Source organism: Neodiprion virginianus, chromosome 1 (assembly GCF_021901495.1).
Source record: "Neodiprion virginianus isolate iyNeoVirg1 chromosome 1, iyNeoVirg1.1, whole genome shotgun sequence".
In the NCBI taxonomy this organism is placed as follows: Eukaryota; Metazoa; Arthropoda; class Insecta; order Hymenoptera; family Diprionidae; genus Neodiprion; species Neodiprion virginianus.
In genome coordinates, this window is record NC_060877.1 from 19,930,644 (window position 1) to 19,952,885 (window position 22,242).

Here is a 22,242-nt window from a genome sequence, read left to right on the forward strand (position 1 = left end):
GTAGGGTACACATGTTTCATGAATATGGTAAAATAAGAAGCATCAACATTCAAGTATGAGAGACTGACTGAACTCCGACACTTCACAAAATGTTCCAACACCAAATTTTCCTGTACAAAATTCAAGCAGGACAAAATTATCGTAAACATAAATATTTTACACGAAATTATTTCTAAGCAATAATATCCGATAAGACTAAATTTGGTTTTTGCACAGGGTTTCCAGGTAATGTTACTGGTTTGATTCTATATTAATTGTCTATAATCGCCTTTATGTATAATAATGTTATGCACGATCATTTTTGTACAGAATAATATTGTATAGGCTCATTTTGTACAGCATAATATTGGTAGAACGTTATAGTTTTGTGTGGAACAATCACGTGTAGGATAAATCTTAACATTGACATTCCAGTTTGGTAATTATGTACGCTGTTAGCTCAATTTCTTCAACGTGATATTATTTTGAAATTGCAATTTTCTTTGCGTAACTTGTAAGACCTCTTGCTCAGTCGGTATATGATGTAGATGATTTAACTGCCTCATTATGCAATTGCTTACTCCGGGCAATGTATGTTTGTATTCTTTAGATACTATTAATCATCTTACCCATTCTCGAATTACTATTATTATGATTGTCTAAATATTATTGTTATTCATACCCGAATACCTTTTTTCATAAAATTTATTGTACCAGTACGCATTAAAACGTAGCATAACTACTGTAATAGTAGGAGAAAAATTTTTTGTCCAACTTACAATTCACCGAAATGTCGCTTTCTCGCGATCCTATCGACATCCCACGCTGAAAATTTGAGAAGTTTAGAGAAAAATTCGGAGATGCTCAATAAAAATGTAAAAATAGTTTTGATAATAAGACGCGATTTTAACCCCGGATGGTTCATTGAAAACTGGTAAACTTACGCATGTAATACGTTACTTATCATCCATAACATACTTTATATAATCATCACGCATAATGTTGTCTTCGGTAGAAGTGATATATTATGAATTTGTCAATACATTTACAACAGTTAACTGTAATAAAGATATAATTTCTGTAATTCGAATTCTCATGTCTCTTCAACAGTTCACATAATCAATATGTCACTGTACATTTATCATCCTAATATGTATCGGTAACTAGAATGCATATCAATCGAGTACTAATTTTCTGTTTATATACTTGTATTTAAATACAACATTGAAGTTAGTTACGTTAATGTAATGAAATATTAGGAAAAAATGGGAGTACTTTGCAATTATAGAATCAATCTGAAAAAGTTCAGTTTGCAAAATATGAGTATTTTTTTTTAGCTTTATTACAGTTTGCTGAGTTTCTAAAGGTAATTCTAAAATTGCGAAATAACAGTTCTTCACAAAAATGCATGGTTACATTAACATAGATATTCGAAAATGGTGGAAATTGAATTAATTTCAGCTAGTATGATGTAATGTTCTCATGTAAGATCATGGACATGCTTGCACAAGACTAATATTAAAGGTGAATTAAAATTGTTTGTACCTTTATTTTACACACCTTCTCAACCTCAATTTTAATTTTTTTTTTAGGTGGCGGCGTTGATGGTTCTTTAACAGGTTCAACGGCTAAGTCAAAAGCTGCTTTGAACTCCGTTATTTGCACTTTGTCGTAGACACCTCTTTCCTCCCATATTTGCAGTAGCCTACCTAATCTCTCCCTTGTCTTGTCGTCAAATCTTTTCATGTGCTCGAAAGCCTTCGGCAGAATATTTCCAAATTCTTTGCCAAATTCTGGCCCTTTCTTTTTACTATTTTGTATCACATCATTCGCGAGATACATGAATGTCAGCTTACGGTTGTTTTTAGCTGCAAACAAGGTTATTACTTAATTCTTTCCGATTCGTACAAAGATTGTGCATAATTTTTAGTTACATACAATTGTAATTTAAAAATGTAAGTAAGATGAATAGACCAGTCATTAACCCGGGCACAATTGAATGACCATAATCACAGAAAGTTGCAGTAGCAGCAAGTAGAATGAAATTTTTGCACAGATACACTTGCAGATTACATGGAAATTGAACCCTGTTTTAGAATTGTCATTCAAGAAATTAGCTCAAAGAATAAAACTGGTATAAATAATGAAGTCAACTATTAAATCCAAATTCAGGACTTGAATAAGCACAAACACATGAAAAACAGACAGGGTATCTATTTGATATGTGTAATGCTGGTTTCCTTCGAAGTGTTCAAGAATTCGCTGCATGTTTTTCAAGAAAATTGTTTCAATTTTCAAACTACTACACACGGACTCTATGGACAGCATAAGAAATGATCTTAATAATAATATGAAATTAAGCGATGAAGAAAAATTATTTTTCAACAGGAATCGGAGAAATGCAAAATCTTGAGAATACTAGTTGAGAATAACTTAACTTCAACTTATTTTATCAAGTTTTAACTAATAACTATTATAGTATTTCAAACATTCTTTCTGTATTGTTAACAAGTAATAAACAACTACAGTACAGAAATAAAGGCAAGAGACCCCTGGACTACTGTGAGCTTAACTAATGCATCTCAGACATTAGCTAAGCTGATTCGAAATTATTGCAGTTTGGTCAGCTGGTGTATTTTTATCTATATATTTCAAGCTATAGCTATTCGCACCATCAAATAACACATGTTACTTCAAACACTCCGAATGGTTGTCCGTCGTTAATTTTTGAATGACAATAAGGTTACAATAAGATCAGCCTCAGTTATACCATTGCTCGGGTTTGCGTGAATTATTGTATTTTGATGCTATTTGAAAATATCGTAAGAAACATGAAATCGAAACTATGCATCAGTGTCTACTTTCTTCACAGTTATAAAATATACATGAAACGTAGCTCCGTTGTTGGGGGACAAAAATTTTGGATTGATATGTTCGTGATTCAGACTTGATCACTCTTACCAGATAAAAAATTTGCAAATAAAAATTTAGAGTAACCCGTGTAGACTCACTCTGTAGCACAAATAGACATAGCATAGATCTTGTGTGCAATGAAACATTTGTGTCAAATAATTTCAAAATCAATATTGAAGATGTGAATAATTCATGAGCAATATTTAATGCACATTCATTTTCCACTGCTCGATGTATACAGATATCAAGCATAGATACATTTAGGATATATTGTCTATGACTATTCCATGTGTGTGATAAACTAATACAACTGAAAAAAAAAAAAAATATTATTCATGAGAATGCAGATGATAGCATTTGGCTCCGTTGCTCACAAGTGAATTTTTGCCAGATCCATTTGGAAAGGACTGTCTCTGCAGTGTTCGCTCCCAAGAGTTTTTTTTCTACAAGGTCTTTTTCTACATTCAAGAATTATTCGTCCAGAAACTGCATTTCAATGATTTGCAACACTTTAAAGGTCGAAATAAGCATATCTAAAATCACGATACACAATCCCTTGATAAACATGAGGAAGATGACTTTATCACCTCTAAAGCTGTAACAAATTAGGCTTTACTTTCTGTAGAAACTAATTCTTTACAATCAGGTAATGTGGGATTTTTTTCTGCAAACATAAACTCTGTAGAAACTATCTTGGTAATAGCCTCACAATTCATGTGGTATCAGAAACTGTACAGTAGCAGAATTTTTATCCACGAACCCAAAACCAGTTTCATCTCCTTTTTAAGCACAGCTTATCAGGATCGTTCAATACAACCACCATGATTAAATTTATATATACTTTTATCTCATTTCGTTAGAATGAATATATCTACATCACTTGGAGATAACCTCAAAATTGCTGAAAAGTTATAGACATTCCTAGGATGTTGCGTTAATTGTCTTCAACGTAAATTTTCATCAGCATTGGTAGCGGTTCCTTGTTTTCAGATATATTGAACAAAAGGATGGATGAATGGTTTGGCTGTACGTGACAGAGAAAATAATAGTTACCCTTGCACATCTCTTTGTACCAAACTTTGACGATCGTTGGATGATGTTTTCTGTGATGAATTAACCATAACGACAAGGTCTGAATGCTCTGCTGGGACGGGTTTAAATCCAGTAATTTTTTCACCAACGCACTTTCAGTGAAACCTGCCATTTTTATATTATTCTACGAATTTTTAAAAATTATCGGCACACAAAACCATCAAGATTTGCATTAACATAATCACACCAGCAGTTTGCCATCACATTTTAACGCTAGCAAGTGGCGCTGCTGGCTGACTGTTCAGTATCCGGCGTGCATAGTCGAAATTGGGGTGGGTTTGCATAGGTGCTACGTCGCGGTTGTGCGGGAACCAATAAAAATGCATAAAATCCAGTGAAAAGTATATTTCAAACATTCTGATTTGTTACCTCTCAACCGCGCCCGTACCACAGCGCGTATGTGAATCCAGCCTTAGGGTGCTATTTCATGAGCAGTAAAAAGCAGCAGCACTAGCAGTTTTCCCCTATCACTTCCGGCGCAAATTTCTGCTACTCGCAGTTCAGTTTTTCGAGCGACAAGCCACAAGGTCACAAGAAGCTATGACCTATTTCATGAGCAGCGCTGGTGCTACGTAAAATTACCAGACTAATGCTAGTGAAAACTAGTAAGTTACTAAACCACTGCTGCTTTTTACTGCTCATGAAATATTATCATTAATATTATATTACCCTTAAGACTCGTTGTGTATTCGTTGTGTACGAAATCTAGTTACTTTTGCACCCATCACGACGGATCACGGAACAAACAAAAGTTACTTGATTCCGAACCAATATAACATCCGACCGGAACGTCCGTATGTTTTATCGACTATTATTACTACATGTTACTTTTATCAACTAACCAAACTCGAAGTAAGAGAATCTTGTAACCATAAGGAATTAAAACAACTGTCTAAATATTTGGAATATCCCTAGATAGAAATAACTATGACATTCACTAACCAAAGCTTAAAAACCATGTTACGAAATCTTCGCACTACAGAGAGCTATAATATTATTATATGTTATTATATATCACTATCATATTAACACCATAATTAACTAACACGATTATATCCAATCATTATATAGCACTCGACAATGCCATTTGTGCATTCGGAGCTGAGAGCTATACTATAAGCAACTTACGCTACACCATATAGCCTGGAGTATAAAAGACTGTAAAAACATAGATAAATATATAACCAATATAATGTAAAGATAGCACTGCTGCAATAACCCATAAAACCAGAGACTGCAAAACCTTCAAAACCGTGAATACTAATTATCCAGCATGAACGATACCTTCCTCCGTAACGCCGTATTGTAGGCAACACGCGCAACGTTTTGAAGGCAATGCAGATCTCCAATGTGGAGCCATACAGAGCTTCATCTAGAGAACACATTAGGAAACTTACCGACGAAACGATTGAAGGTAAATCAACTCGCAATAAACTCATAGATGCATACGTGGCAACGCCCAATAACAGGCAACCGACAAACATAAGAGAAACGTTCTGGAAGCTTCTAAGCCGATTTATATCAATATAAGAATTAATAATTACAGAAGAGAATTATATACGAAAGCACACATGTAAACCTGCTCTAAAACTATGGATTATCAAATTATTAAATACCCTAAATCTGTTAAGATAATTATAACACAAACACCTAAGAATATTCGCAGCAGCGCGATTCTAATAATGTTAAGCAAGCAGCAACTATGTCTCATAAACAATCGCTATTGTACTCCAGGTGAATAACGACAGTAATCAATTATAATACATATGTAATTTTATATAGATACACGCTATAAAACTAACAAACGACGAGTAACCAATATGACATATAGACTTTGAAACGAGCAAGATAGTAAAAATATTAAGAAGTAAGCAGGAACTAGAATTAAGCGCATCGTGACCCCGAAAATGCACACAGCACTAACATAAAACATGAGTCACCATTAGCGCATACGCACTGCGATGGCCATATTAGGAAACAGCTGCCGAAAGCACAAGACGGGGAAGAAGCACAGTAGCCGAGGGGCCAAGGTGGGCTTGCGCCCCAACAACAAAGCCCACGCAGAATGGAAAGTTACAGAACAACGACCCCCCACCTACACCACCGCATCAGTGCAGCGTTATACCATATGTAAAAACTTGCAATATAGTAATAGCTGATGAACTGAGATCACAGGCGTGCATGCGGCGAAGATGTCGTGTCCTAATTAGAATTTCTAGAAAAAGGGGAAGGTGCGCAAAAGGTGACAAAATCTAAAGAAGGGGATCGTTCTGCGCAACGATCGACCCCTATAAAAACGGCGACCGATCACCCGATCGTCCTTTTGGTTTCTACCACCAGATTCGTCGTCTTGTTCCGGTACAGTCTCGCGGTAAAATCCTTTTGCCTTTTGCATTTAAACTTTTCATACAACGTTACTCTGCCCAAAAGTCCAGCGAGCTTTCAGCTCCATTTTGTCATATTAATTTAAGATCTTACACTAAGTAACTCCGTTTTTGTGATTCGAAATATTGAACTTATAAAATAAATCCAAGTTAATCAAAGTATCCAAATATATTAAAATCAGTCATTCCGCTAAATCCTCTCACCAATCTACGCTGCAAGTCATCATATCCAGAGTATTCTCAAAAGGTAAGCCAATTAATTAAATCTTTTATCCAATAATTACTCCTTCCTCGGTTCGTTCGATTAGAGCGAGAGAATGCCCGTTGTCTGGTGTATTTCAATACTTTATCGGTAATTGGTGACCCAAACTACTGATGTGAGTCCAACTTAGCTGTGTGAATGATTCCGGTGTCTATCATCTAGAAATTTCCACCAGGTACAGTTCCGACGTCACACCAATATGAAGGGCTTCGAAAAGTGTCCGCTGGATTTAGACAGAGGAAACTCGAGGAAACGAGGTGGAGGTCAATTACTTTCTCTCTCTATTATATTGCTACGCTGTTGAATAGAAAGAGACGGAGGGTAACCTGCACCAGTGCCTTGTTACGTTCCGAGAGGAACGTTGCGAGTTAGTTCTGATTCACTACGTGAGTTGTGTTATATTCTTTGCTTACGTAGTTGATGTATACGAAGCTCAGAAATCTGCTGATCAGCACACGTTTATTTACATAATCTCCGTCAAGTTCTCAATTGTGAGATTTACAATGATTATATAACTGATGTTACTGTTTATCACAGTTACTAGCTGCTACTGAGTTATGAAAGTGCTGAGTTTAAGTATTCTATAATTTCGATTCCATGAAGTTCTGATCTGTTCTCTTTGATGTCTAGAATTTGAAAGTATCTATTCTGTTCAATGTCTAAAATTTGGATAGCTGTTCTGTTCTTAATATGGGTTAAATTAATGGAAAAGGTAGGAGGAGTGTATGATTGGTTGAGTTTGGTTGATATCGAAGGGTAAGGTTTCTGGTTGGTTGATAATATTCTGGCAGGGAGTTAGCGCGAAAGGATTGGTTTAGGAAACAAGCGGTGGAGCGTTAATTAGTCTCATTGCCATTAAGATAAGGCGCTATCCTTACTTCTGAGACTAAGGGATTATCTGTTTGAGTCACTGTAGCTGCGATCGTAAATTAAGGGTTTTGTGCGGAAGCCAATGTTGAAAGATTTGATAGTCAAAAGCGAAGAAAGGAAAAAATATATGTACCATATATGTATAGTATAAGTTTAACGGTTAATGTAGCGTAGAGAACTATTGATATAAGGGTATTTTGCAAATCATGATGGTAATTGTGCATGTCGGTATTAGTCTGAGAATTATGGATAAGAGTACGTAGGGCTCTCTTACGGTAACTGCACATTGGTAAAGTAGGGTACAGAAAGGGCACCGTCGTGGATACCGGCTGGCACGTAATCATCTATCTCTGGCTATCTCTTTCTACAAGCTGGCCGTATTCCACCACTGATCTCTATTATAACCAAGGTTTTACATACAGGTCTGGCAACGAAGCCAACTTTCTATAGAGCGGCGTGGTTCTCTTGCTGTCCGTGGTTTTTAGTGTTTGCAATAGCCATATCGCGGCGCTGCTATCTAGGGATGTACGTGGGGTAGGGATGGTACGGATGAAAATGTGCCAATAATAATATTATTATTACGTTGGCGCTGCATTGCGCACGCGTTAATTATCCATCCCTCGATCACAACGCCGTCCTGGCGGCCACAAAGTGAGATAAATAACCGGCCGTGAAACGAACTACCCCCGCTACCTTCGTTGCCAGACCTGTATCTAAGACCGTGATTATAACTGAACTCCAAGCTATACAGTACAGTATAAGTTGTTTGTAGTGTAGCTCTCAGCTTTTAGTGCGCAAATGGCATTGTTGAGTATTATATAACGATTGGATATAATGGTGTTAGTTAATTATGGTGTAAATATAATATTCGTAAAAGAGTTCGTCTAATAATATTATAGCTCTTTGTAGTCCGAAGATCTTGTAACAAGCTTTAGGTTCTGGTTGATGAATTTCACAGATATTTCCATCTAGGGATATTTCAAATAGTTAGACGGTTGCTGTGATACCTTCTGGTTACAAGATTCTCGTACTTCGAGTTCGTTAGTTGGCAACTAACATTTGTGCTCCTTTGATCAATACACGGCAAGGTCCCTAGATTAGGAAGGTCAAGACACGCACAATATGACACGGTGTAAACATTTCTGGTCTATTCCTTTGCCCGGATTGGCCGCTTACAATAGAAATTTGCAGAATGTGTCACACTGTGCTCTAAATGGAAAGCACCCGGTGTGGTTCTGATTCCTGACATGTCACAATGATTAACCTCAAAACATATACGTGCTTCTATTTATTTTGTGAACGTCAGGACACTAAGAGCGCAACTCATTAATGATTAACCTCAAAAAATTGAGCAAGATTGGTCAAAACTGGTTAATGCGGTAATGTAAGTTTGATATTTTTTGGGCGAATGCGCATAGAACATTTTTGCCCACGTTATAGTGAGAAAAACTGGAACACGCGTGTCTTGACCTTCCTAATCTATGGACCTTGATACACGGCATCTGGTGACAGAAGCTGTTGTGATTTTTCCTTCAAAATCCCTAAGTTACCGACAATTCAGCTACTTTTCTACTTGGGTTGGCAAACCTTTCGATTCAAATCTCGCGGGAAGGCATTGTCGGATGTGTCTCACTTCATAGCGTTGCTGATTTTCGCCATATTGACATGTCGAAAATTCCACTCCTACGAGAATAAGTTTTTTTTTGCAATTATTTACGTTTCTTGCGGGACGTTCCACTTACTCGGAATCCTTGTATAATGTGCAACCCACTAAGCGAATATTCGAGTGCGAGGATGAGTGATGCGATTTGTTGAGAAATAAAGTTTTCGTACTCTCGCGCTCTTTTCCTTTGATTCGTCGAGTGCCTGAGAGCGCTACCAACGGCGTGGCCAGTAGGGCAGCCAATGAACGCGAAAAGGAACGTTCGAGAGTGGCTTGTGCCGAAAGCGTGGTCAGTCGTTGTCTAACATCCGTGTAACGCAGCTATTATATTTTGTCTAATAAATCATACTCTCTTAATCCTTATTCATTCTCGTGTTCGTGTTTGATTGAAACCCGAAGGAACAAAAATCAAGGTCTTTGTTCCAAGGCGATTGAATACTATGAAGATCAGTCGAAGTACCACACCGGAGGGGAGATCAAAGAGAATTCTGAACGCCTCGTGAAGGAGGTCTCATCCGAGTGAGAACCCCATGAGCAGTCTTCCTCTTCAGATTTTTCTCCCTCTTCTCAAAAGAAGAGTCGTCGTGACAGTGAATTGAAGAATTTACACGAACAGATAAGCCGTTTAACCAGTTTATTATTTCAGTCTCCGCAAGTTTTAGCAGACGTGCAAGCGCCTGGCACGTCGAGCAACTTTCTTTCAAGGTCAAGAGAAGCTCGAAAGCTTATAGAGTTGGGTCCGTTCAAGTCTGATGTGGATGAAAGGAACATTATTCCACCAGCGTCAAAGGATCGCCTTGATACCCTTAAGGAGTTACAACGTTTCGGATCGGCGGATTGAAAGGAGGTAAGATTCTCCAATGCGCTGAAGAATTTCAGAGCGTTCTCGGGTTTCATGGAATAGAAGATAAACGAAGAGCTATGTCAACTGGACATAGGTAGAGACCCCTACATTTCTATAGAGCGAGTCTTATCCGCTCTGGCTAACGCCGCTCTAGCCCAGACGGAACGGTATAACAGGACCTTCAGTCCGTCATTAATTGGGCTTTTTCAAACGCAAACGAATTGAACCCAGGTACCGCTTTTTGAAAAGCTTTCGTCCATTTTTCGTTCCGACTCACAGAGTTTCAAGAATCTAGAGTACACCCTTCAGGTGGTTTGCGGTAAGAGAGCGGAATGTATTGAAAATAGAAAAAAAACGGCTGCTGACAGAGGTGAACAACAGAAATGTACAAGTAGCCCTGCGAAAAGTCCCTCCGAGTAACGAATATCTCTTCGGGAAAGAGAACTTTGCATCCTTGGTGCAGTAATTGGTAGAAGCGTAGACTTGGCTACAAACTGTTAAGATTATGAATTGTTCACGTGGTTTATGGTTTGATGCAACAGATTTATTCAGATTAATTAACAAAATAACTTGGTACAGCATGCTACGTTTCGGATCGGAGTGGACGCAAAAAAAAAGGTTCAACGTTCAAGTGATAGATATCGATTTTTCTTATTGGCTAACTTACAGTGTTAACTTATCGATCTATTGCAAGATAGCGGCTGGCGCCAGTTTTGAATCAGTTCTGAATACATGAAACAACATTATGTCAATATCCTTAACACAAACCCCTTCTTATACAATACAAGATTTTTTCCGAAAAAGGACTTAGACCAGAGGGTCCCGGGTCATAGTGCGACGTTTCAGACGAGTAAGCCGGGATCCTCATTCAAGGTCGGTCGCGAAAACCGTTGAAGCAGCTTTAGAGGTTACCAGGGGGTCAGGGGAGACCCTTCGAAGACAAAGTTAGAAGAACCCGTTCGGAGGAAGACTGAAAAATGACTATATGACAGTCAAGTAGGTAGGAGGTCGACTGGTGGATTTTCAGGAAAAGTGGTAGGAGGCGGGGGCTCCCCCCACCCTCCTTAAGATCATCTCGGGAATGCGCATCCCTCTAGTCGCGACTCCACCATTGCGAAGAGAGTGGAGAAACTCTCTATTCGAGACACAATCCTCCGAATTAATGTCCAGAGAGATACGGGCCCTTCGGGAGCAAACGGTGCTAGAACGACCGTTGACCCCAGGGTCGAGCTTCGTGTGAAAGATGTTTCTAGACTTAAAAAGAAACGGAGGAGTGAGACCGGTTTTCGACCTTTGAGAGCTCGACAGGTATATCCGGGTAAGACTTTTTCACCTGATTTCCCATTCTTGATTTCGGGCTTTTTACAGAACGGAGACTGGCTGGTGCGAATCGACCTTTCGCAGGCATATTTTCACGTTCCAGTGGCGAAAGCCCACAAATGCCTCCTACGCCTTTTGTACGGTGGAGAACTTTATCAGATGACATGCTTGCCTCTTGGCCTTTCATCTGCCCCTCAGACCTTCGCGGCGCTAACGAATTGGGTTGCGCAGCTCCTTCAGTTACGAGGAATGAGGGGAGTCGTCTACCTGAACGACTTTATGCTGGCCTCTCAAAACAGAGCCAGGCTATCGACTCAGGTTCTCGAAGCAGTTCAGTTCCTGGAGTCCCTCGGTTGGCTGGTGAACCGAGAAAAGAGCATTTTGCAGCCATGCCAGGAAGTGGAATTTCTTGGGGTGCTGTGGAATACCTGAAAAACCGAGTGAGTCTGCCGCGAGAAAAAACCCTGGAACTTCAGAAGGCGATAAGAAAGATGTCGTCAGAAAAAAGCTGCACACTGAGTCAACTTCAACGGCTTCTGGGCCTTCTTAATTTTGTAAACTTCGTCGTACACAGAGGTCGGCTATATTGCTGACGTCTACAAATCTTCCTGAGAAGCTTCAGGCAGAGCAGAGCGAGAGAGAGAAGGGAAATTCCCCTCTAGCCAGGAGGGACCTGCTCCAGTGGCTCGAAGCCGCATCGTCAACGTCCTGTCTGCACAAGAGCCAGGTAACAAACTTTTTAACAACGGATGGGGCGGAATCAGGTTGGGAAGTCCAACTGGACGGAGGATTCATGTCGGGAAAGTGGACAGAATCACAGAAACCTTGGCACTCGAACAAGAAAGAAATGTAAGATGTATTGGAGAGAGTGTTCAGAGCACACGGTTGTGCGTAGTCGTATGAGTGTGGTTGCGCATGCGTGATTGCAGCTCTTGCTCTGTCCTTGTTGAGCACGAGGCTCCAATGGTTAGTTCTAGAACACGGTCGCTCCCAAGCACATGTCTCTAAATATACGATATTTCAATAAACCTTTTTTTCTTATTGCAAACGCAAGCCGACGTTATTTCTTACCAAATATTCCTGATCCATAATAATTACGTCAATAGGTTATGGGCCCAGGTACCGTAACTCTGCGAAAGTAATTGGGGAATATTTTTTTGAGCAAGAAGTAAAAGTGGCAAAAGTCATGTATACACGTGAGCGGTGCGGTTAGCCATTTTGTGATAACGAAAATTGCGAACGCGAATAGTCAGAAAATTTTGTTGTTGGTCACGGAAAAATGCCGGACGAAATATGGGCACGAAGTGTGATTAAATTCAACGGGAAAAATTTCCAGACATGGAAGTTTCAGATAGACGCGTTGTTAGTGTCATACGGAATAAAAGACGTGGTCGCCGGTAGGAGACAAATGCCGGTTGGCGATGGGCAGACAGCTGTAATAAATGTACTCTTGTGATGTTCAATGTACTTTATTTATGGTAAATACTTTATAAATGTGGAGGACCCTTTGTCGTGCGTTAGGCCTGCAGCCATCTTTTTTTGTCTGCTGCCAGGCGTGACTGCTAGGTGGCGTATAAGCTCGATCGTGAGAACAGCGGCAAAGGAAGCATGGATCAAGGACAATGCGCGAGCAAGATTTCTCTTGGCGTTCTCGATCGAAAGTGATCAAATAGATCCGGTGCTAGTGTGTAAAACTGCAAAGGACATGTGGGACAAACTGTCGCGCGTGCACGAGCAGAAAACGGCGGCAAACAAGATGGTGCTCTGGCAACGGTTTCATGAGCATCGCATGTCACCGGGGGACTCTATAGTAAACAGCATCTCCAAAGTGCAGAACATGGCGGCACAGCTCCAAGATATAGGCGAAAAGGTCTCGGACGTCATGATCATGTCAAAAGTGCTAGGTAGTCTGTCAACGAAATACTCAGCGTTTCAAACGGCTTGGGACAGTGTCGATCCAGCTTGTCAAACTATGGAAAATCTCCCAGAAAGACTAATAAGTGAAGAGATGCGTTTAACATCAGAAGACGAAACAACAAATGCATTCTCGGCAATCAAGAAAAGTGAAAAAAGTGGGGAGAAAAGTAACAAAAAGTTTGACAGAAAGTTCGCGCAGTGCTACAGGTGTCGAGAAAAAGGACATTTCGCACGTGACTGTAAAAAGAAGAAGCGCGAAAAGAGGCCGGAATGACGTGATTCGGACGATGTCGCGTTCGTGGTCGAAGTGAAGCCGGAAAGAGCTAGTTGAGTCGGTGATGTAGGAGCGAAGCGTGCGACAGAACCACCTGTCAAACTCAGAAACTGGTTGCTCGCGGCAGATCAAAAAGAGATTTGGGTAACCGATAGCGGAGCCTCTCAACACATGACGCCGCGTCGTGAGTGGTTCGCGGACTATCAAAGTTGTGAAAACGCGGGTAAAGTACTGCTCGGTAATAATAAAGAGTGTAAAGTACATGTCGAAGGAACAATACTGGGTCAAAGGATGATTAGAAAATATACTTCACGTGCCCGAACTAAAGAAAAATTTATTCTCGGTTAGCACCTGCACGCCAAAAGGACAAGGTGTACTTTTCGTAAAAGAAAAAGTAGTGATATCGATCGGAAGCAAGAATATCGCGATGGGAATCAAAATGAAAAACGAAATATATCGAATGTATTTTCGTATGCGCGACGGTGAGTCACAAGAACAAGCAAATGTGTCGGTAAGCGAAATTCAAAAATTGCACGAACGTCTCGGTCACGTGAATACTCGTGCACTTCGGAAACTAGTGGACGAAGGACTCGTGGATGAAATTGAACTGTCGAAAGACTCTAATTTCTCGTGCGACTCATGCAAAATGGGCAAGTTTCAACGGAAAACGTTCAAAAAGGAAAGGAAACGCGAGGAAACACTGCCAGGAGAAGTTTTCCACACCGATGTATGCGGTCCGATGAGAATTGACAGTCTAGGAGGGGCAAGGACATTTGATAAAATGATCGAGAATAAATTCGGAAAAAGCATGCGAGTGCTACGGTCCGATAACGGGCTGGAATTCAAGAACAAAAATATGAAGTCGTATATGGAATCGCGTGGAATTATCAGAGAATTTACAGCTCCCTGTACACCCGAACAGAACGGGCGTGTAGAGATATCTCAATTCGACGTGCAAAATGCGTTCCTACACGGTGAGCTGGACAAAGAAATCTACATGGAAGTACCCGACGGCGTGAAGATTGAAGAAACCGGTAAAAGTTCGCGGAAAAGTTGTGACGTTGCACCTAGAGTGCAAGTCACAACAAACCCCAAACCCGCGGGGAAGAGCCGAACGGGTGAGTCCCGTCCCGTCGGGAAACACCCGAAGGTAACCGAAGCCCACCGACGCTCGGCGGAGCCGAGCGCCAGCGAGCAGTACGATCACGGCCTGCGAAGCAGTAACAAGTTTAACCACGAGAAGCCAAGAGAGAACGAGACAGACACACAGTTACACGCACCGCCAGAGAGAGAGAACGAGAGAGACACACAGTTACACACACCGCCAGAGAGAGAGAACGAGAGAGACACACCCTACACACCGCTACACATCGTTACCCACACACACCGACGACACCAGGTTAGCCTGCAACCTACAGCCGATCTGCCGCTCCCCTCGCAATACCAACCCTTTCTACCTCACACTCCCCGTCACACTACACCCCCCCCCCCCCCGCAATACCGACCCTTCCTACCCCACACTCCCTGCCCCCCTACACGCTCCCCCCCCCCCCCCCCCCGCGCGTATCTGTAAGTTAGGATTAAGTGACGCTAAGGGCTGAGGCGTGATCAGTCACCACCAACGTCTACAACCCCTTTGTACCTTTATTAGTTTTAAGTCAACCCCCCTCACAAATACACACACAAAGTTTTACCTATTCTATCCGCCCGGTCTCTAATTGCTCCTCCCCTCCCCATTATTAGTGCGGACTCAAAACCCGTCACAAAGTGTTGTGTGCGCGCTAAAGAAGTCACTGTACGGGTTAAAGAAATCGCCACGTTGCTGCAACCCCAAATTTGTAGCGTTCTTGAAAAAATTTAGTTTTAAAGAAACAGAGAGCGATCAGTGCATTTTTGTGGGTAGAATTGACGGAAGTAAAGTGTATCTCGCACTATTCGTAGATGATGGACTTATCGCGACTCAGTCAAAAGAAATGCTTGCGTCAGTGATTGAACATCTCCAAAGTATGTTTGAAATAACTATTGGAGAGTTGAGCATGTACGTGGGTATGCAAATCGAGAGAATAAGGAGTGCGAGATCTATTTTTATACACCAGAGCGCGTATCTATCAAAAATCTTGGAAAGATTTGGTATGAGTGAGTCGAAAGCGGTGAGTCTGCCATTCGATCCTCATGTTATACTGCACCCAGTGAATGAAGGAGAGAAAAACGTGGAGAATGTCCCATACCGCGAAGCGGTTGGTTCCCTAATGTTCTTGGCGATAGTGTCGCGTCTCGACATATCGTTTGCAGTGAATGCGTTGAGCAAATATTTGAACAAACACAGTGTCGAGCACTGGAATGCAGTCAAGCGTATATTTGCATACATTAAGGGAACCAGTAGCTTCGGAATCGCGTACAGTGGAGGTGGAAGCAAGTTCAATTTAATCGGATATTCGGATTCTGACTATGCGAGCGATATCGGAACAAGGCGATCGACGTCCGGGTATGTGTTCGAGTTAGCGCATGGACCTGTCACGTGAGCCTCACAGAGGCAACGATTGGTAACTCTAAGTACAACCGAAGCTGAATACGTAGCAGCTTCAATAGCTGTAAAAGGAGCCATATGGCTCAGAAAATTGTTACGTGACATCGGATGTCCATGTGCGGGTGCAACAAATCTTTTGGTTGACAACCAAAATGCCATAAAATTAGTCAAGAATGCAGAGTTTCATAAGCGCACTAAACACATCAACATCCGATATCACTTTATTCGGGAGAAATATGAAGCGGGTGAGATCAAAGTAGAATATGTGTTTCGGCAAAGTATCGAATAGTTAAATGTGTGTCTCGCGACACTCAAAATCGTCCTCGCACATGTACGCACACTCGCGTGCAATGTTTACTTGCCGTCTCTGCGTCAAATCTCGCCGCTTGCCCGTGTCGCGACTCAAAACCTATCAGCTGTATCTCATGTATTGTCTACTGTCTCGAAATCATGTATGTGTGTAATCTATGTGTTCTCTCGCTCTGTAAAATTATCACTCTCTGTAACGTTCTCTTGCGATAAGGTCTGTATCGCGACATCGAAACCAATAAAAGTCTCGTTTATCGGTAATCATTATCTCTCTCCATCTCAACATCATTTTCGTTTCATTTACACTCGTCCTCATCACTAATTCGCGGATCCCACGTCGATGATCCATATCCTTTTGCCATCTCTCTAAACAATATGTGAGCTCGGAAAATCAAAAGGCTGACATATTCACAAAAGCTCTTACAAAAGAGCACTTTAGCGTTATGCGTGCAGGTATGGTTGTGTGTGAAAAACCGTATGTCTAAACGGTGGAAGTATTGAAGAGAGTGTTCAGAACACACGGTTGTGCGTAGTCGTATGTGTGTGGATGCGCATGCGTGATTGCAACTCTTGCTCTGTCCTTGTCGAGCACGAGGCTCCAATGGTTAGTTCTAGAACACGGTCGCTCCCAAGCACATGTCTCTAAATATATGATATTTCAATAAACCTTTTTTTCTTATTGCAAACGCAAGCCGATGTTATTTCTTACCAAATATTCCTGATCCATAACAATTACGTCAATAAGATGTCTATGCCGCGCTACAGAAACAAGCTCACCGGCTTCAGAACACGCATATTCTGCTACAGACCGACAATCGATCTTTGCTAGCGTACCTTTGAAACGAGGGTGGCACGAGATCCTTGGATCTGAATAAGCTCGCATTTCAGATACTCCAGGTCGCAAACGAGCTCAATCTCACGCTCTCAGCGTTTTACATGCCGGGTAGATACAACGGCATAGCAGACAGCCGGTTCCGAGGAAAGTGCCTGCCAGAATGTTACCTCTTACCCAGTGTCACCGACGAGACATTCAGGGCGTTTCAGAAATCGACCTGTTCGCTTTGCGAGAGTCGACAGTGCTCGGAAAATATGCGTCAAGCGATTGCAATCATCCTTACGCCTATTTTGTGGACGCCTTCAGTCAGCTATGGAGTTATGGACTCGCCTGAAGATTCCCTCTTCCCAATTTAATCAAGAGGGTACTCGCGCACCTGAATCGTTGCAGCGGAACGCTCTTGATAGTAGCACCCAGGTAGGAACGGACAATTTGGGCAGCAAACCTGGCCAACAGAACAAGAGACCCTCCTTTCGAGATCAAGAATCTGAAAGAGGGGCTGATCGAAACCTCGGTCGGAATCCCACTCCCGGAGATAGAGTGCCTGAATCTGCAGGTGTGGCGGATTGGGGGTGGAACGACCTAACCAGAGTTTGGTCTCACCAGGAAAAAGATTTCTTGAAGGGGAGCTGGCGAGACTCAACACGGTTGACATATCAAGCGCCGATTAGGCGATGGGTTACCTGGTGTCACGGACACGGAGTCGATGTAAAATCACCCCGAGGCCAGGACGTAGCCAGATTTTTAGCTACTTTATTCCTCACACAGAAGCTGGCTTACAACACGGTCCTGCTACACAGAGCAGCGGTATCGACTTTTTGCGCAGGGGTTCCCAAGTACCAGTTGACATCGAATTTCCTGGTGAAGCAGGTTTTGAAGGCGGTGGCTAACGCGAAACCGAAGAAAGTGAGACCATAGATTTGGGACGCACAGATCCTTTTCGACTGGCTGATAGCGGGCCCAAAGGACTTGTCGTTCTTTGAAGTATCGAGAAGAACGGCAGTTTTGCTTTTATAGGCCTCGGGACGTCGAGTACACAATCTTACTCTGTTAAAGATCTCACGGAATTTCCTAATCAATCTTGGTGACGAGATCATTTTGTGGCCGGCGTTCGGCTCTAAAACAGAACGAGCTCAATTCAGACAGTCGGGCTGGAGGCTGTCGAGGCACGAGAACATTCGCATGTGCCCTGTCACATGGATACGAGCTCTGATCAAGAAATCAGAGGAAAGAAGAAAAAAAGGAGATCGAGATCAGCTGTTTATTACGGTTACGGGCCCTGTCAAAGCGGCTAATAAGACAATAATCGCAGGTTGGATCCGATCTGCCTTGAAAGATGCCGGCGTAGAGGCAATTCCGGGTAGCATCCGATCAACAGTTGCATCCCGTTACTGGATAGACGACGTCTCGCTAAAGGACATTCTGGCTAGAGGGAACTGGCGGTGCGCAGAAACCTTCAGTAAGCACTACTGCAGACAGATAGAGAGTGCAGGCTAAAGTTTGTGAGCTCTACTTTATAAAAATTTTCAACCGATATAAAAAGAAAAAAAAATAGATATTTAAACCGGATGTTACAGCCTGTTATAAGTTTATATTGAGTAATATAATTATTCAAAATTGTGTTATGTTAACTAGTTTATATTTATGTTCTGAGACGCTCTATAAATGTTCCAAAGATAATTAAAGATTTATCTGTGTACATCACATAGTGTTTGTCTTAACGAATCTCACGAGTAGATAACAAACACGTCTCTCACCAGATGCCGTGTATCGGCCAAAGTAGCACAATGCTAGTGTTTCGCATGACAACAAAACACGGATTGTGTTCCGAAGCAGATACACGGCATCCCAATAAGCTTTGACTGCGGATATATACTGTTACGGTTTCCCCCTTCGAATATGCATGTATTTATTTGATTTATCAAAATGAAGATCTGATGTTCCCAAACAACGATCGTCTCTTGAAATCAACGAGGATCTTTCTGGATTATTCCTTGAACGGACTTTAAACGCCACACTTCTCCTTGTACTTTTGTCCTAAATAAATCGCCCCAGTCTTTTGGAATTCTCCTGATTATTTATTTCGCCCCCTTACGTAACATTGGTGTCAGAAGTAAAAAGGTAGAATAAGTGCTCAAAATTAAGGATTAAAAGTTATCAAAAAGTGACGTTCTGTGACGAATAAAAGTGACGTTCGTGCATGTTTAAAAAATAATGTCACGAAGGATGCGTAGTTGCAAAGATTTTTCAAAAAAGAATCCTAATCCTTAACCTGGACCTTTCGCCTCCGGTTTTCGTCCTCATTCAGCTGCAACAAGAGTTAATGGAACGAATCAACTCCGTCAAGAAATATTGATGGAATTAGTCGAGATGAGGGTCAATCTTCGTAATGAAATTACAAACGACATCAGAGTGGCTCTTCGTGAGGATTTGGAGGGTCACCATCGTACTGCCAGGGAGGAGCTTCATGCACTGCTGAGACCTTCAGTTCGCCCGGAAGTTTTACCTGAGTTTCCCACTCCCTCTTTAATACCTAATAACAATTTCAATTCTATTGAAACTAACGCTTCTGCTGACGCTTCGCAGAATCCTTCAAACATTGCTTTTACCAATACAGTTGAAGCGAAAAATTGTTACGTTAAACCCGACACGTTTGACGGTTCTCAATCTTGGTCGCTCTATAAAAAACATTTTGAAATTGCTTCGGAAGGCAACGGTTGGTCAAACGAAATAAAAGCAGCTCAACTTTTAACTCGTCTTCACGGTGAAGCTCAAATAATTTTCGAAAAGCTTTCAGGAATTGATTTAAAAAATTATCAAAAAATCACCGACGCTTTAAATGAAAGATTCGACGATAAACATTTATCCCGAATGTATTTCAACGAATTACAAGCGAGAAAACAAACGAAAGATGAAGATTTCATTAAATTCGCTGAAGATATTGAACGTCTTGTCAGACTCGCGTATCTCGATCTTCCCGGAGAACATAAAGATCGAATCGCATGCCTTTCTTTTACTAATGGAATCGAGAACCCAAAAATCGAGTTTACTCTTCGTTCTGAACGTCTCGAATCTTTACAAAAAGCGATCGGAAGAGCTACTGAATTAAAATCGATCTCTTCTCTCCTAAATAGTAAACGTTGTCAGTAGTTAGAACTCACAGTCTTTCAATAACCGTTTTCTCAACAATGGACGACAAAATTCACACAACATTCATCCCAAACCTCATGACTCCCATTCCAATCCTTACAACAGTCACACCACTTCAAACAACCATTTCAACAAACAAAACAAATTTTCTAAAAGCGATGTACTATGCTTTAAATGCGAAACGATTGGACATTACGCTAATAAATGCAATGAATTTCATAGCAACAAACAACAAGCCCCTCACATGAATTCCTCGCAGAATTCTGGTCAACACGCAAGCACTTCTTTCCATTCCTATCGCAATTTTAATGGAAATCAACGTCCTAATTCTTTCAACAACGGGTTTTCAAAGAATAAAAATGGAAATTTCAACAAGAATCAACAAACTTCTAACAAGAATTCGGAAAACTAGATCGAGTCAATTCATTGGGGGATGAGTTGACTCGATCAGATTCCGATCAAATTCATTGTTGCCAAGTTTGTAAAAATGATCAACCTTTGCACTTAAAATTGAAAATTCGAGGCAAAATTAATGAACATTCTTATCTTATGAATATCGACACTGCTTCGGATATGACTCTCGTGAATCCTAGACTTTTTAATAACGATCTCAAAGGATTGAAAGATACCTTCAGACGATTCACAATTTTTACCGTTTCTGGTGAAAAATTTCCTTACGAAGCAATAAAAAAAATTTCAATTACAATCGGTAATATTTCTTTGACTTTAATCGCAGTTTTCGCCGACATTACAGATGACTGCATCCTGGGCTTAGATTTCCTTACCAAATCTGGACTCGTGGAAGATTTTAAGTCAATAACTAACCGAAAATTCTACATTAATTACCAAAATAAAATTATCTCCGTCAACCAGATTTCTTCCAAAGAAATCTCCAAACTTCCTCTCGATATTCCAGAATTTTTGGTTGAACTTTTCAAAAAATCTGGCGAACTTTTAGATCCATCTCAACAACAAAAACTGAAACAATTGTTTGTAAAATTTCAAAATAATTGTGCAAAGAATTCACACGATTTAGGCAGATATCGAGGAAGTGAACATAGAATTATTCTAGAAACGTCTCACCCTGTTAAACAAAATCCTCGAAGAATCCCTTTTCATTGTCGAGATAAAGTTGCCACTTTATTAGAAAAAATGAAAACGTTAGGGGTTATTGAGCCCAGTTGTAGCCCTTGGACTTTTCAAATCGTTTTGGCTAAGAAAAAGGATGATTGTCTTCGCTTTTGTGTTGATTATCGTCCCTTGAATAACATTACCAAGAAAGATTCGATGCCTCTTCCTCGCGATGACGAAATTTTTGACGCAAGTATCAACTCCGTTTGGTTTTCGACCATCGATCTTAAAAGTGGATATTGGCAGATAGAATTGGAACCTGAGGATAAACAGAAAACAGCCTTTTAATTGGTGATGAGCTATGGAAATTTACTATTCTCCCTTTCGGTCTTCGCAATGCTCCAGCAACATTCGAATCATGAATGAAGTTCTCAAGGGATTAATAGGAAGGATTTGTCGTGTTTTCCTGGATGACATTATTGTCTTTGGTAAAAACTTCGACGAACATTCTCGTAATTTGGATCTGGTTTTCTCTCGTTTGACAAATGCAAACTTCAAAGTTAATACCAAAAAATGTGTTTTCTTTAAACACGAGGTTCGATTTTTGGGACATATAATTTCCAGAGAAGGAATCAAATGCGATCCAGAAAAAATTTCTTCCATTCTAACTTGGCCTATTCCCAAAACTATACGGCAAATCAGAAGTTTTCTTGGTCTATATGGATACTACAGGAAATATGTATTAGGTTTTGCCAACGTCTCGAAACCTTTATACACTCTAACTGAGGATCAAACTCCTTTCCGATGGTCTAAGGAAGCTCAATCTAGTTTC

General features: G+C 40.8%; 1 protein-coding gene across 3 annotated transcripts in view; it reads right to left on the reverse strand.

Annotated features, from left to right (window-relative positions):
• The window catches only part of LOC124296674 (regulation of nuclear pre-mRNA domain-containing protein 1B), a 33,591-nt gene extending 29,383 nt beyond the window's left edge, over positions 1-4,208 (reverse strand). For 2 of the 3 annotated variants that reach the window (XM_046746896.1, XM_046746898.1), the window contains exons 1-2: positions 3,946-4,208; positions 1,525-1,847 (exon numbers count right to left, since the gene is read on the reverse strand). In XM_046746896.1, the coding sequence (XP_046602852.1) occupies positions 1,525-1,847; positions 3,946-4,096 (474 nt within the window). In that variant the 5' untranslated portion in view covers positions 4,097-4,208. The remainder of the gene's footprint in view (positions 1-1,524; positions 1,848-3,945) is intronic. The other variant, XM_046746897.1, reaches the window with a different exon arrangement.
• Positions 4,209-22,242: the final 18,034 nt, after the last annotated feature.